The sequence below is a fragment of the Rhagoletis pomonella genome, unplaced genomic scaffold (genome assembly GCF_013731165.1).
Source record: "Rhagoletis pomonella isolate Grant_MI unplaced genomic scaffold, Rhpom_1.0 Rhpom_scaffold_00006, whole genome shotgun sequence".
Classification (NCBI taxonomy): domain Eukaryota; kingdom Metazoa; phylum Arthropoda; class Insecta; order Diptera; family Tephritidae; genus Rhagoletis; species Rhagoletis pomonella.
Window position 1 is genome coordinate 6,968,497 of NW_023458560.1, and position 15,911 is coordinate 6,984,407.

Sequence of the window (15,911 nt, forward strand, 5' to 3'; positions counted from 1 at the left end):
TATGTATATTGAGCTATACATTTATAAAAATTTTTAAATCTATATATATATAAAATAATAGCCGTTTTCGTTGTTCGGAGTTAACTCAAAAACTACTGCATAGATTTCAGTAAAATTTTCAGAGGTTATACCTTGCATACATGGTCCTATTATAGGCTACCAGAAAATTCGCTAGGTGGCGCTGGGGTCGAGTTATTTATAAAAATCGTATTTATAAACCAATTTCATTCAAATTTAAAACGTGTGCTACCCCTATGATGAGAAATACGAAAAATACACCCGCTAGGCGGCGCTGGAGTCGAGTTATTTATAAAAATCGTATTTACGAGCCGATTTCTTTTAAATTCAAAACGTAAGCTACCAGAATAATGGCTAATACGTTTACCAAAAATAGACCCGCTAGGTGGCGCGGAAGTCGAGTTATTTATAAAAGTCGTATTTATGAACCGTTTTCGTTCAAATTCAAAGTATAAGTTACCTGCATGATGAAAAAAGTGTTTGCGAAAACGGACCCGATAAAAGCCCTACTTTATTTATGAACCGATTTTTTTAGTGCAAATTCGAAACGTTTATTACTTTGATGATTTTTATTTATCGAAGCATATGTATATGTACATACATACATAAAATGATAGCCGTTTTCGTTGTTCGGACTAAACTCAAAAACCAGTCAAATGGTCGGAGGTTAAACCTTGCATATATGGTCCTATTATAGGCTACGAGAAAACTCGCTAGGTGGCGCTGGGTCGAGTTATTTATAAAGTCGTATTTTTTTTTAACCAATTTCGTTCAAATTTAAAACGTGTGCTACCTACCTCATGAGACTAATGTATGCGAAAAATAGACCCGCTAGATGACGCTGGAGTCGAGTTATTTATAAAAATCGTATTAATGAACCGATTTCTTTTAAATTCAAAGCGTAAGCTACCAGCATGATGGAAAATGCGTTTACCAAAAATATACCCGCTATGTGGCTTTATGAACCGATTTCGTTCAAATTCAAATTATAAGCTACCTGCATGATGAAAAAAGCATTTGCGAAAAGCGGACCAGATAAAAGCCCTATTTATGAACCGATTTTGTTAATGCAAATTCGAAACTTTTATTACTTTCATGATGATTTTTTTTCATTCGAAACATATTCAGCCTTATCATGAGTTTCATCTTCCCTGAAGCGGTTCACTTTTCGCTTTTGGTTTCCATGGGGGGAATCAAAATTTTCGCGTTGAATTTTTTTTCGGGCAAAACTCAGGATAAGGGAGATTACATACATGAAATGATAGCCATTTCCGTTTTTCGGACTAAACTCAAAAACCACTCAATAGAGCCCAGTCAAATTGTCGGAGGTCCTACTATAGGCTACTAGAAAACACGCTGGTGGCGCTGGAGTAGATCTACTTATAAAAGTCGTATTTATTAACAGATTTCGTTCAAATTCGCAGCGTGACTACCTGTATGATGAAAAATTCCTTTGCTAAAAATGGACGCGCTGGAGTTTAGGTATTTAGAAAATCCGTATTTTTTATCAAATCTGATTGGAATTCATAATGCGTATTCATTTCATGACAAGCAAAGGTTTTGCAGAAAGGGCACCCAATAGATGGCACTGCGCCTGAAATATATAGAAAGCCCCACGGGGTTTGCTCTGCTTTGGCCCCATGTTTATCTTAGACGAATTTACTTTTCAGATGGCTAAATCAAGGATGCGTTGAAGTATGCATATAAAGACCGTAACACTGTGTAAGCGTGAAGATCTTGCATCTACCTCCGATTGACGAAGTTGCTCGAGGCGGCCGTTATTACAGCAGTAAGACTCAAAGAAACCAATTCATTCTTGAGTTTCCGTATAAGGACTTTTATTGGCTCACATGGTACACCGGACCAATGCTGAAGTTGCAGGATCATAGAAGAATATTACGCACGCTTGGCAGAGATCTCACAGGTGAAAATAAGACCATAGGTAAAACGCATTATAACAAAAGGGATTAGTATTCCATAAGGAATCACAGCGCTACAATTCTTGGCATATGTGAGGAGGATTCCGCTTTTTAGTCGTTTCATTTTAAACTAAAAATGTTTACTTTACAGACTGCTTTTGCTTTTAAACGCTATTAATTGGCCAACGCAAAAGATCTTATTTGGCGCCGCGAAGCAAGCGGGCATTTGCTAGTATTAAATAAACAAAAGAAATATAGCCAAAACTGGTCAACATAAAACGTTTCTATTATTGCCACCAGTGTAAATTACAAATCGGAAAATCCCGGGATTCTAGGAAAATAATCCCGGGATTCTCAAGACTTAAAAAAGACCGGGATCCCGTGATTAACATTCCTAGACGGAACTCTATTCAGTGGTTTTTGAGTTTAGTCCGAACAACGAAAACGGCTATCATTTCATGCAAATAGGTAAGTAGATAGGACAGTCTATAGCGAAACTCGAAAAATCAAAGCTCCATTCTTTGTGAAAATTAAAAAAAAATTTAAAAATTTTCACATAAATTTTACCTTTTATTAAAAAAAAAGTAAAGTTACAATAGTTCAATGGGATTTAGAAATCTAGCAGAAAAAGGTTCCAAATCGAATGATACTTGCACGTTTACGTAAACGTACATATGTATATCGATCCAGCCCTTCGAATAATTACCACTTTTCGCCATAAGTACGGTATTGATAACTACGGTGACCATCCGTCCTTTATTTTAAAGGACAGTCCTTTATTTTAACCCCCTGTCCTTTATAATTTTTTTTCAAAATAAAGGACGCCTTTTGTCCTTTATTTCTTAAACTGTCCTTTAAATCAGCTCTGCACTTTTCAGAGGTAAACTTTTAAACACAGACTATGAAAAATAAAAATATCCCTTATAAAATATAATGAAAACCTTCGCCACCCACTTAAGGGTTTCTATTTAATCGGTAATCTTTGTACAATCTATAAAGCACAGGGAAAGTTTTGCCCAGGATCGTGTTACACGCTGAGTTTCCAGTTCCACCGTAAGAGAACAATAAACCCCCTGCTGCACAGTCGTTAAAAATTGGCATTTAGTGTTCGTAATTTCATGAAAGCTTACAATGATTTCAAGAGACCAGTTGACACAAACAACCAAAAAGAAGACCAGTGAGATTTGTGAATTTTTATTTGATTATATTAAATTTTTTAGTGGAAATTGCAGAAAAAGTAGCAAAATGTTATAAAAAATGTTCACCAAAATAAATATTTTTTTTTGGTTTTTAGTAAAAAAATTAGTTGAAAAATGAAGGCTCCGGTGAATTATGAACATTCAATTCTAATTTTGAACCACTGTGTGCTGCTTCGTCGTGCAGTATGAATTATGGTAAACGCATTTTGGTAGCAAAGGATGGCGAAGTTCTTGAAAAGGATCTGGCTTCATTTTTCGCTACAGCAGGGGGGCTTGTACAATTAAATAATATAATTAACTGATAAATATTTGATTTAAATTACGACTCACATTTTACCATTAAGAAAACCTTACTTAAGATTTTGAATAAATAACATGTAAACCCTTACATTGCACCTTATCGTTCAGCTGGTGAACTGTATTTCTGTTCAGTTTATGAGGTAAACGTAAACGTGAATCGCTTTTTTGTAACTAAATAAATTAATATCTTTACCCGGGAACGATAAATTACACAATATCTATGACTGCTTAGTACAACTGTAATCGGCGAAAATATTCGCGACCGCGTAAGACAATACGGGCATGGATCGGAAATTCGGCCTTTCCGACCATGATCAACAGCTTGTCCACAGCGCGGAGCGGAAACTAGAGCTTTCCGCCTGCCACACACTAAAAATAATGACTTCGGGAACATGGATCGGAAACTCGTTCTTTCCGACCATGCTGAACAGCTTGTCCGCAGTGCGGAGCGGAAACTAGAGCTTTCCGCCTGCCACACATTCAAAGTAATGACTTCGGGAACATGGATCGGAAACTCGTTCTTTCCGACCATGTTCAACAGCTTGTTCATAGCGCGGAGCTGAAACCAGAGCTTTCCGCCTGCCACACGTACAAAGTAATGTCTTCGGGAACATGGATCGGAAACCCGGCCTTACCGACCTTGATCAACAGCCTGTCCGCAGCACGGAGCGGAAACTAGGTCTTTCCGCCCGCCGCACACAAAAGTAGCCTGAAGACTAGGCCTCGCCAGCTACCAAACCTGCTATTTTATGCTGTTATTATAATTTTTTTAATTATTATAAATTACTGTGTATCTAAATGTTCTATTCTCATTTGTCGGTAAGAAAACACTTTTCTGTAGACCAAATAAATATGGGTAAGGTACTTTTCTCATATAAGTTGTATGTACGTATTCCCAAATCCTTTTGAAAAATAGTCCTTTATTTTACGTTGGTTAATATGGTCACCGTATCGATAACATATATAGTTGTATCGAATTTCAGGACGTTGGCGTAAGCGGTTCCAAATATGTGGCAACCCGCTTTAAAAATATTTTCAAAAGTAAGCTTCCTAATCCTCTTTAGTTTAAAGTCCGTATTGTAATATTTCATTTATTTACAAATTTAAATGAATACAATTTTTCAAGCATTTGGCGAATCACATAAAAATATTTTCGGCATTAAAATTTCCTAGCCTTTTTAGTTTGATGCCAATATTGCAATATTTGATTTATGCTATCAATTAAATTAAATTAAAGTTTTCAAATAGGTGGCAACCTTCCACAAAAATATTTTGCGCTGTAGGCCGTTGTAAACCTCTTTCGTTTGACAGCCATATTGTAATATTTACTTTACCGTATCAATTGACCTAACTGAAATTTTAAACACAGGTGGCAACTCTCTCATTTTTTTCTTCTATATTTTAAGCTAGATCTCTAGCGATACATCGGTGAAAACTGCATTCAATTCGATGTTTTCGAGTGATGCGCGTACAAATATACATACAGGCAAGGAGTCAAAAATTCTAAAATTTGTTTAGTTGGCTTCTGTAGCTCTAATAAAAACCCACCATATTAATTTTTCTTTAATATCTATAACGTATAGATATCGACCTGTTACAATTTTATTATAAGTATAGATATAGATTGCATTTATTTTATCAATTTAAAACAATACAAATTTTCAAACAGGTGGCAACTCTCCCTAAAAATATTTTCGCCAGTAAAATTTCCTAAGCCTCTTCAGTTTGATACCCATATTGCGATATTCAATTTATCTCATAAATTAAATTAAATTAAAATTTTCAAACAGATAGCAACTCTAAAAAATATTTTTGGCTGTAAGCCTCTTTCTTTTGACGCCCATATTACATTATTTGCTTTATCTGATCAATTTACTTAAACTGAAATTTTCAAACAGGTGGCAACTCTCTAATTTTTTTCCTTCTATATTTGAAGTTAGACTTCTAGCAATACATCGGTGAAAACTGCATTCAAATCTATGCATTCGTTTTTGAGTGATGCACGTGCAAACATACAGACAGACAGACAAACAAAAATTCTAAAAATGGTTGATTTGGATTCTGGTGCTCTAATAAAGACCCCCGACATTAATTTTTCTTTAATATCTACAATGTACAGATATCGACCTGCTACAATTTTATTATATGTATAGATATCTGAAAAAATTATGTGGTAGCACTTATAAATTTAACTTAGAAACCAAAAATCTATAGTTATTCAAGTTTCTAAAAGCCAGTTTAAACTTAGTTTAAGTAAACTGAGTTTAAGTTGAACAGCTGGCTGATCTTAGTTTAAACCAGCCAGATCGGGCGTTTAAACTGAGTTTAAACCACGGCCGTGCACTGAAAAACTGGCCCTAAGTGAAGTTGTTTTTTTGGGTTACTAAGTAAATACACGTGCTGCTCATTTGCCAGATATACAATTTTCAAGTCAAGTTAAGTCTAAGTCTTGCATAACTGAGCTTTTACTTAACCCTAGATTTTACGTAGGCGGTCTGGAGTGCAATGGAGTATAGCGGGGCTTTTGGTATGCAGTTCGGTACAGTTGCTCGACTATACTTAACCTTGCATCCGCGCCTTCTGTGCAACGTAAGCAACCGATGCGGGAGATATAGAAACCAACCTGTGTAAAGCCTTTGGTCAAAGCTTAAGTGGAACCACTCCGACGTATTCGTTTTCCTAAGGTTCTGATTATGCGTTCGGCTTGGAACCCGCCACGTAAGAGTCATTTCCAATCAAACACGATCCACTGTCTACTCTCATCCGTATTTCTATGTGTTAATAAATTTTCCTTGCACGCGGAGCTATTTTGTCAAGTACATATAGGCTTCTCTTCTTGGCGGTTTTCCAGTGTATAGGAACGCATGGCCATTAATAAAAGTTTGTATAGATTATGTATATATATATATGTACAAACTAGGGATGTTACTAATGTGGAATTTTAGACATCCGCGAATTCGCATGCGAATGCGAATGCGGATGACAAATATTTTTAAGAAATAATTTTGGTGTGTACATACATTAGGGCATTTAGTTAAATAAGAAATGGAAAAGTTATTAATTTATAATAATGATTTTTTACTTAGTAGGAAGAGTAATTTTGCTGCCTTTTCCGGTTACAGCCTGTTTCCTTACGGGTCGTAAATAAAACCTGCGCCACTAAATAACTGAGGCGAGAAACTTGAAAAACTTGACAAAATTGTAAATTCTTTTCGATTGACGCTGCACCAGTTTTCTTTTATTATTGCGGTGCAACAATTCCTTTTTGGGAATTGCATCGGGGCTGCAAATGTCGGATGTATCCTCCTGACTTTCATCTTCACAATCTAGCATCACCTAGCAAGATCGCTGTTTAAACACCGTTATGTTCCAATTTGAAGCACCAATTCTTTTGGTTGATTCAGAATTTGGAGAACGGTTTTCGATTTTAGTTTTTGTAATTCATTTTTAATCCTGTCTTCTGTGACTGGTTTGAAAATTGAGCGCTTATAGCGAGGTTGTGAATATGTTGATACGGCGAATAAATTATTTTCTAGGAATGAAAATTTCGAAAAAAATTCTATTTTGAAAGTCGTGGCTGCCAGCAGAATTAGTTTAAAATCTTGTTATTTTGTTAAAAAGGTACCCCGTTTCTTATAATAATTTGAATTATGGATTCACGGATGATAAAGGTCTTAGATTTGCTTAGTTCCCGGGTGACTTCTGGGAAAGGTTCGCCTGTAATGAATACCTTGTAATTAGTTTCTTTTATTATGAGCTCGGCCTTTCCTTGCAGGCAGTCACAATTAATTACTCACCACTTTCGGTACCATAAGCCATCAAATCCGTTTTGTTGTTCCATTCCATGCGCTCAATGTGTTTTGATATATTTTTTGAGACGAATGAACGCAAATTTTCAGCATACATATGTATCAGGGACCGTAAATAATAGTTACTTTGTTCAACAGCTAAACTTGGCCAGATATTTTTAATTCGATAATAAAAGTCCTTTCCTAACAATAAACAAACCGCCTATCCAAATTTAACAAGTTTGGTATCAATTGAAAGAGGACTAAAATAGCTTTAAAACTGAAATATTTAAACGAGGGAAGCCAGCAGAAAGCCAGCTATTGGAAAATATTTAAATAAAAAATGTTATTTAATTACCATAGACAAAACTTTCCTTACCTACTATACCTGACGTATATGCATTTATTTTGTATTAAATTATAAAAAAAATATAAATAGAAGTGGTAGCCTTCGATAGTTGTTTCTGTTTAAAAGCTATTTATCCTCTTTTATTTGGTACCAAATTTATTTAATTTGAATAAGCGGTTTGATTACTATCCGGAAAGACTTTTATTTCGAACTTAAAAAATACCTGGCCAAGTTTAACTGTTGGGAAAAAATAACTGCTATTTACGGTCACTGATATGTATCGTTAATACTATTTCACATTGTCGCTGAAATGCAACAAACCACAACTAACTAAATTTTTGTATTGCCTAAAACGATGTAGGGACTTATGATTCGATGAAATGCATCATAATCAATCAAAAAGTTAATTTTGGATTTTTAGTTAGTTACGGCTTTATGTATTTCAGCAACGATGCGAGTTAAGCCCTTTCCATACTATACTAACATGGAAGTCCCACCCCTCAATAGATATAAAATTCACCTTGAATTAATTCTTATTTAATTTGTGATCTTGGCTGTCGACTTATTTACATATAATTTCATCTTTATTTCGATGCGTGATAATTTTGACAATTTATACAAAATTAAAATAAATGTTTTTGTTTTCAAGCTGAAAGACTAATAAAAGGAAACACGGAACTTAAGAAAAATAAGTTTTATGAGAAAAAAATAATTAAACTCTTTTAAGAAAAAGTAGAAAAATACTAGCGATGCATCCAGTTTTTTCAACAGACCTTTGACAAATAATATTCGATAGTTACATAATTCTTACCTTATTAAAGGCAATCTTTTAACGCGCAAATAGCCGACTCTCTTTATAGCCAGTCGTTGAACATTTCCGCTGGAAATACCTACTATTATCTTACTCTTTGACTTTAAATAACGAAAGAAGGTCGACGTATGGGACAGTCTTAACGTAGCATCTCCACAGGCAAAACAATTTTGGCTAAAATTTTTTGTTTGCCAGATATACGTTTTATCAGTGCACTTACACAATATTCGCATTTGCAAAAGATTCGCATTGATTATTGCGAATGCGAATGTTAAAATTTATGCGGAACTTCCGCGGTTGCGAATGCGAATGCGAATATTCGCCACAACCCTGGTACAAACGTGTATATTAATACCCAGTAGAAATTTTATGCATGCGACATCGCTGTTGGTGGCATGAGCTTGCTGCTGTGTATACATGCCAGTATAAATTAACCTTCATTTTCATTTAACAAGCGTGGTTTCTCAGAGCATATGCATACTCTAACCATACACTTGTACTACTGCTGTATGCATATGGCTGTATTAATGTTTCAAACATACAAAAATGCATTAATGGGAAAAGTATTAAAGCATTCTTACAAGATATGTATCCCCATATGTAAATGCCGCTTTTCGGACATACAAAAAAGGAGCATTAACATATCATCGTCTGGGTATAACATTGCCGTAAGCGTCATACGTACGTGCGTAACATACGACAATCTTTTACCCAGGCGACGATACGGAAATGCATATCTTGTAAAAGCCCGTTTTTTTGCTGAAAATAGTATCACACAACACTTAAAACAACAACAACGTACGTTCGCTTGCAGTTCGCTAGAGTTTGAATTCATTTGTGGAAATTCATGCCTACGCATGAATTGTTCACACTAATTCACTCATATAGCAAGCATTCTTCATGAATGCATACAACCGATTTCTACTGGGTACATATCAACATACATATATGCATAGGCATGTATGTACATTAGACTGCATCACTCCCCATACAAAAAAAAAATCGGTACTATTTTTCCATTGGAATCATAAAATCTATTATATTTTAAGACGTCCACCAATATATTTCAGAAAAATATTAAGATTTAAGTGAGCTGGACCGATTTGAAAATACCTCCAAAAATGGAGTTTTTTATGAATAAAAATAGTTTCTTAAAGATTTTTTTGAAAAAATCTCCTCAAATGACAAAACGGTTAAGCTTAAAATATTTGCATAAAAATATTAAAACAAATTTAAACAAATTCTTAACGGAATCGTAATGATGAGGTTTTTGATGCTGTTTTTTAACTTTTTTCAAAGATTGGTATAGGAAAAACTTGAATAACTGAACCTAAACTCTTCCGATTTAGACTTGAGAGGTGTCATTGGTAAGGTATTTTCTCACCCTTTTTATTTCTTTGCTAATAAACTCATTCAAAGGATGGAAGAGAAAGGTAGGATGAACGAACGTCATTCAAAGTTGAATTAAGATGTGTTGGTATTCGAAAAAACAAAATGGGACACGAACGACGTTATTTTGGCCAGAAATAAAAACAGTGTGAAAATACCTTTCTACTGAGATCCCATATGTCTAAATCAGAACATTTTTGAAACAGTTATTCAAGTTTTTCGTAAACTAATCTTTGAAAGAAGTAAAAAAAACAGCATCAAAAATCTCATTCTTACGATTCTGTCGAAAAGATTTTCCAATATTTTTATGCAGATTTTTTAAGCTTAATCTAATTTGTCATCTGAGCGGACTTTTTTCAAAAAGTTCTTTAAGAAACTATTTTTATTCATAAAAAACTTCATTTTTGGACGTATTTTCAAATCGGTCCAGCTCGCTTAAATCTTAATATTTTTCCACAATATTTTGGTGGACGTCTTAAAATATAATAAATTATGTAGTCCCGGCGGAAAAACCGCAAATTTTTTTGGTGATGCAGTCTAATGTACATGTATCTAGCATGAATGCTGCCGATTATTCTAAAAACATGTGAATCGCGCGTGCAAAGACCCCATTAGAAATGAATGGATCCCTTGCTGACGTAGCCGTGAAATGTCAAAAATTTAGGATTTAAAATTATCAAGAAAATAATATGGACTTTGTTAATTGCTGATCCTATATTGAATGAGACTATTTCCTGAAAGTACATTGATACATATGGACCTACAAAAACTTTATTGTTTGTATATATGTATGTAAATTGTTTGTAAATATTTTATGCATGCACAAGTGATTGACTTCAGACTATGTATCCTTACCGCAACACATATTCGTTTATGCAAACAAACAACTGTGCATATACATGTGTACATACACATATATAGCCGTATCAGGCATCGACGACCTCTCAAGCACTCGAGTAAGCAACACTCAATTCAGTCACAAGCTATGAGTACCGATTAAATTATCATTAAAACACCATAAGTTGGATGGGCCATTTTACTGGAACACAACATTGCTTATTTAACGATAATGAATTGATAAAGCTCACATCGAACAGATATTTCTGATGGAAAAGAAACAATTTACCCAAATACATATGTACATATGCACATTCATACCTACTCTTTATATGTAGAAATACATATGTATGTATGTATGTACTATGTACATAAGTGTGTTGTCGTTCCAATTAATATTAGTCATTTGCAAGTCTAATTGTGGAGAGCAATTTTTTAGTTATTTCTCAGTCAAAGAATTACATGTGCAACATGTTTTTCCCACAGCCCATAAAGATTATAAGAAGTAAAATTAAATATTGCTGCATAATTACACGATGCTATAAAAAAGTCACGAAATACACCCGAAACAAAACCTAATGCAGGTTGTAGCTACCCAGTAAAAAATTGGTAATCGCTTTTAGTGGTAACGTGTTCTAGAAGGCATAGCCTTCGAATATTTTCGCTTCTTTCAGGCATTGCCGGTAATGCAAAGTAGAATGTCCTAAAATATTTGTTTTATTTCGCTTATTTGTTTAATTTCGGGTAATGCAAAGTAGAACGCTGCATCGTTGTCAGCTGAAAAATAGAATGAATATCCAAAAATTCTTTCTACCGTTACTTTCTGTGGAAATTAGTCTCGCATAAAAATCATGTTTTGCTTTGTTCAATTTGCAGCGAAGTTGAAGTCGGTCATGGAAGTGAAGTACAAGAGTGAGGAAGTAAAATCTATATACCTAAATATATCTTTGATAAATCTTTTAAGACATTTTCTGATTTCAATTTAATATAAATAAGTATGTACTTATTTAGGCATTCTACATTAGTTTCTCTGTAAGGCATTCTTTGTTCGCTTCTCTGGATTCTGTTTAACAATAAGCTTCAACAGCAGTTCAGTCGTTTTTATGCAATGTCTTCGATTGAAAACATTTTTAAAAGCAATGAGTGTTTATATAATCAAAGCTCCGAGGGATATAGGCACACTCAAGCAAAACAAAGATTGTGGAATGAAATAGGAGACGCTCTGCAGAAAACGGGTGCGTACATGTGCTAAATAAATTCAGAATCATTACCAGCAAAATGAAAAAGTGTATGGAAAAAGTAAATTGACCGAATTTGGACGGGAATGTTTAGTTATTTGCCCAATGATTTCCGGTTAATGTGTCCAAATGGGTGATCCGATCCAAGAAAATTTTAACACGCTTATAGTCAAGGGAGTAAGCTTTATTTTAAAACCTAAATGTTTAATGTTCGGTAACTAATTTATTAATAAATTCAGTCTGCAATATGCACTTTTCTGTAAATGTGTGACGGGTACTGTTTAGCTATTTGCCCAATGATTTCCAGTTATTGTGTCCAAGTGGGTGATCCAATTCAAGAAAATTTTAACACGCTTTTAGTCAAGGGTGCAAGCTTTATTTTAACATGTCAACCCCTGTTACGTCTATATGTTTTTCTATATAATACGAATCTTTATTCTATTTATGTTACGTTATATTGTGATTTTTACTTACTCATTTTTTGTAGTGCTAAGACTACAAGGCATAACACAAAAATTCAACAATTTATGTTTGTACATATATACATACAGTTGTCCACGAAATAGTAGGAGTGCGATACTTTGACCACAATGCGATGCTTTGATTACAAACCTTATTACAAAAATTGAAATTTTGGTGAAATTTCGCATGATTTTTATTATTTGTCAACAAAGTTTGAAATGTTAATTTGTATGGTGTTTGTTGTACTACCAGCTGGACTTTTTTAAAAAAATAATAAACATTAAACAAACAAAAGAAAAATAGTCAAACCTGGTCAAAGTATTACACTCCTATTATTTCGGGGACAACTGTAAAGTAACAAAGTGTTAGATTTATAAAATAAGTTAAATTATTTACACAATAATGGTCCTGCCATTCCACCGCGCCAATACCATTGAAATACTTTTTTAAATTCTTCGCGTATCTGTGTTGATCTACTACCTCCTCGGGTATTATTTTGAGACAGTGGTACTAAATTGGGTTCTGGTAGAGGTAGTATATCACTGTTTGTAATTTGCGTTGGAAGGGGAATATTGGCCTCTCGTAAAATGTTATGCAATATACATAAACTAGTGATGAGGTTGTTGGTAACTTTTGGTGCGGTTGCGATTGGCTGGAAAAATATTCGGAAATATGCACACAATATTCCAAAAGCATTTTCCGTGGTTCTCCGTACTCGAGAAAGACGATAATTGAATACAGCTTTAGATTTATCAGATAGTGATAGCCTTCTAGGATATGGCTTCATCTCCGACAAACACACAAGGCACTACTGTTGTTCCGATACGAGTAACTACAAGTAATTACTCGATACTTCCTTCAAGTACTGAGTACTTTTTGTACTCGAATCCTTCCCCCAAGTACTTAGGTGGGTATCGAATTATCGATTAAATTATTACTTGCTTTCCAAAAATTCTGAATTACGGTTCTGACAATATATGAATCATACTGTTGTGGTTTTTGCACCACTTTAAGTTGGCTAATAAAGCTACTAGCCTTATCGTGGAGAAAATTTTCATGTCAGGCAGGATTGTATGAAATTGGGCCGATTTCGCTTATTTTTATTTTAAACGAAGAAGGGATTTTCTTCATAAAATGTTTGTTATAAATGTCTTAATTTTAAGTGTGAAGTTTTATTCGAAAACTTAGAAAATAAGAAATTGTTTCACTGTTAAGACTCTTAAGATGCGTTTGTGTTTGGATATAGTGCCAACAAACAGAATAAATATTACATGTAGATATTGTCTTCCCGGATAGCGCATATTCAATTCTGCCTAATTTAAAAAACATAACTTCTGCCCACTCCCTAAGGTTTAAGGTAATGGAAAAATTGATATTTTCAAGCACTATGTACACATATGTATTTTTTTAAACAAACGTTTTTGTTGAGAACTTATTCAAATTCCAAAAAACCGAATGCCAACTTAAATTAAAGGAACCAACACTGAAGTGAGTCAAAATGAAAATAAAAGAGCACAAATTTTTATGTAAAGCAAAACTCGCTGGGAATCCTACGAGACATCTGACGGTCATATGACCGGTCATCTAAATGGGAGATCTGCAGTCTTTTGGCATCATATTTTACATTAGAATTAAAGGGATTTCTGAAAAATCTGACCAGTTCTTTTGTGTAACTGTGATTTTGCATCCCTTGTCATCATATGGCCTCGCTTGATGTTAACTTAAGGTCATTGTTTTACTGCCTTAAAATTGAAGGGAAATTTTTACAGCGTGTTTTATGTGTATTGGTTTCTATTTGAGTGTATTGAGAATCGGTCAGTCTGAAAAGGCCTTGTAGGGAAGACAATAGGTTTGTTCGTCGAAAATCCAGCGAGAATTATCACTCAAAATATCAGATAGTAAATAATAGTAATAAATAGTTTTTTTTCGAGTACCTTTCAAATCATTGGAATTAACTAAATTAATTAAGTAAACAAGTATTAACTTATATTTTTCATTTTAAAATCGCTCCAGTTTGTAAATTTTTAAATTTAACGAACTTGTTTATTCAAATTATCGTCGACAAAAAATCCAACCATGTGCCACAATCATATCTTTTTCCTAATTGCAATTTCTTGCTGGCAAAATTTTTTCCGGCTCGAATTTGTAACTTCTCTCCAAGAAAAAGTCTTTTTACTCGTGATTTATTTAAATAAAACATGTGAAATTTAGTTGAAACATTTTAGCCGTTTTTAGCCGGTTTTATTTGCCAATTTAGCCGGTTCATCGAAAAAGTTCTGGCAACACTGCTTGTGGCTACTTTTTCGGTATGTTTTGGTCGGAGAGTACTCGAACCGATTCCGTTTTTCTTCACATGACATAAGTACTTACAATGAGTTCGATATGAGTAAGTATCGAGTACTTCTCTCCGATACATTTGTGGCATCGATACTTTTCTTCAATATTTTTAAAGAGTACAGGTATCGAGTACAAGGTCGTATCGGAACAACACTACAAGGCACAGCTTCTGTTGATTCAGGAAGAGGGTGAGGCGCTGGGAATTTGAATTCAATATTTTGTATTCTGCGACCAATGTTGCTTTTTAAATAAATTCCTGCCAAGAATAGTTTGAGATAAAAACTTTTCCTCAATAACTCGGTGTATTTAAAGTTACCTGCATCCCCCTCCCTGCCATGTGACCCAACATCTACTGCCAGAAATTTGCAATCTGCATCGACAATCGCCAACAAAACCATCGAATAATACTCCTTATAATTAAAAAACAAGGATCCACTGTTATTAGGTGATTTTTTTCGTATGTGTTTGCCGTCTATGGCTCCCACACAGTTGGGAAAATTCCACAGTGCCATAAATTTGTTTGCAGTTATCCGCATGAAATCTTCTGTTAGTTGTGGTAAAACGTCTAGCATATCCTTCACAATACTTTGTGAAACTTGCCTCACTATATGAGAAATACATGAATGAGATACCCTATATTGAAACGCCAAAGAACGGAATGATTCTCCAGTAGCAAGAAATCTGAAACAAAATATAAGTTGAAAATAAATCTGAAATCTGAAACAAAATATACCTAAGTTTAAAATAAAGCATATTTAGAGTTTTATTATCTTTATCATTTTAGGCTTGGTTTGCAGTAAGAGATGGACGTATGTTCACGATTACTACATAAGAAGAAGAGGTAAACCAGGTACTGTTCATCGAGTAAAGCAGCTAAAAGACGGTCCGTAAGCTTATCTTTTTTAGATAGCTGTCCTTCAGCAAAGAGATGATAGAGTTAAAAGTCTTGTAATATATTAACGTTCGTCTTATACGTTTTATATTGTCTTTAGTACTATCAGTAAAATTGGAGACCCGGGTGCCGATAGGAGTGTGGTGGAATACCTGTGTGAAGGAGAGCCTGGTTCAACTGATTTGCAATTTGAAGACTACAATACCTATGTCAGTACAAAAAATGAGAATTGAAATTGAACGATCTCCTTTCCCCAAGAGCAAATCCCAGTCGGTAAGGTCTAAGAACTCTGAAGAGCGTTTAAAACTTCTCCGAGAAATTGCGAAAAAAAAAACAATAATTCAATGCCAAAAATTATTAAAAAGGTGCCAC

The 15,911-nt window shown here is 34.3% G+C and overlaps 2 protein-coding genes across 2 annotated transcripts; one reads left to right on the forward strand and one right to left on the reverse strand.

Annotated features, from left to right (window-relative positions):
- Nucleotides 1-11,667: 11,667 nt before the first annotated feature.
- On the forward strand, nt 11,668-15,911 carry LOC118741611 (the record flags this gene model as incomplete). The annotated part of the gene is given in 3 exon segments (XM_036473603.1): nt 11,668-11,845; nt 15,432-15,530; nt 15,640-15,911. Coding segments are annotated over 3 exon segments (498 nt in total), but the record flags the coding sequence as incomplete, so codon positions are not given.
- On the reverse strand, nt 14,544-15,364 carry LOC118741612. The gene is made up of 2 exons (XM_036473604.1): nt 14,964-15,364; nt 14,544-14,903 (listed from the first exon to the last, which is right to left on the reverse strand). Exons 1-2 carry the CDS (start codon nt 15,217-15,219, stop codon nt 14,677-14,679), a joined length of 483 nt encoding a protein of 160 aa, XP_036329497.1. The 5' UTR covers nt 15,220-15,364; the 3' UTR covers nt 14,544-14,676.

Coding starts and splice junctions, on each gene's coding strand:
- LOC118741612 (XM_036473604.1), bottom strand. CDS start 15,219: ATGCTAGACGTTTTACCACAACTAACAGAAGATTTCATGCGGATAACT. Junction 14,904..14,963: donor TGGCAGGGAGGGGGATGCAG/GTAACTTTAAAT, acceptor TATTCTTGGCAG/GAATTTATTTAAAAAGCAAC.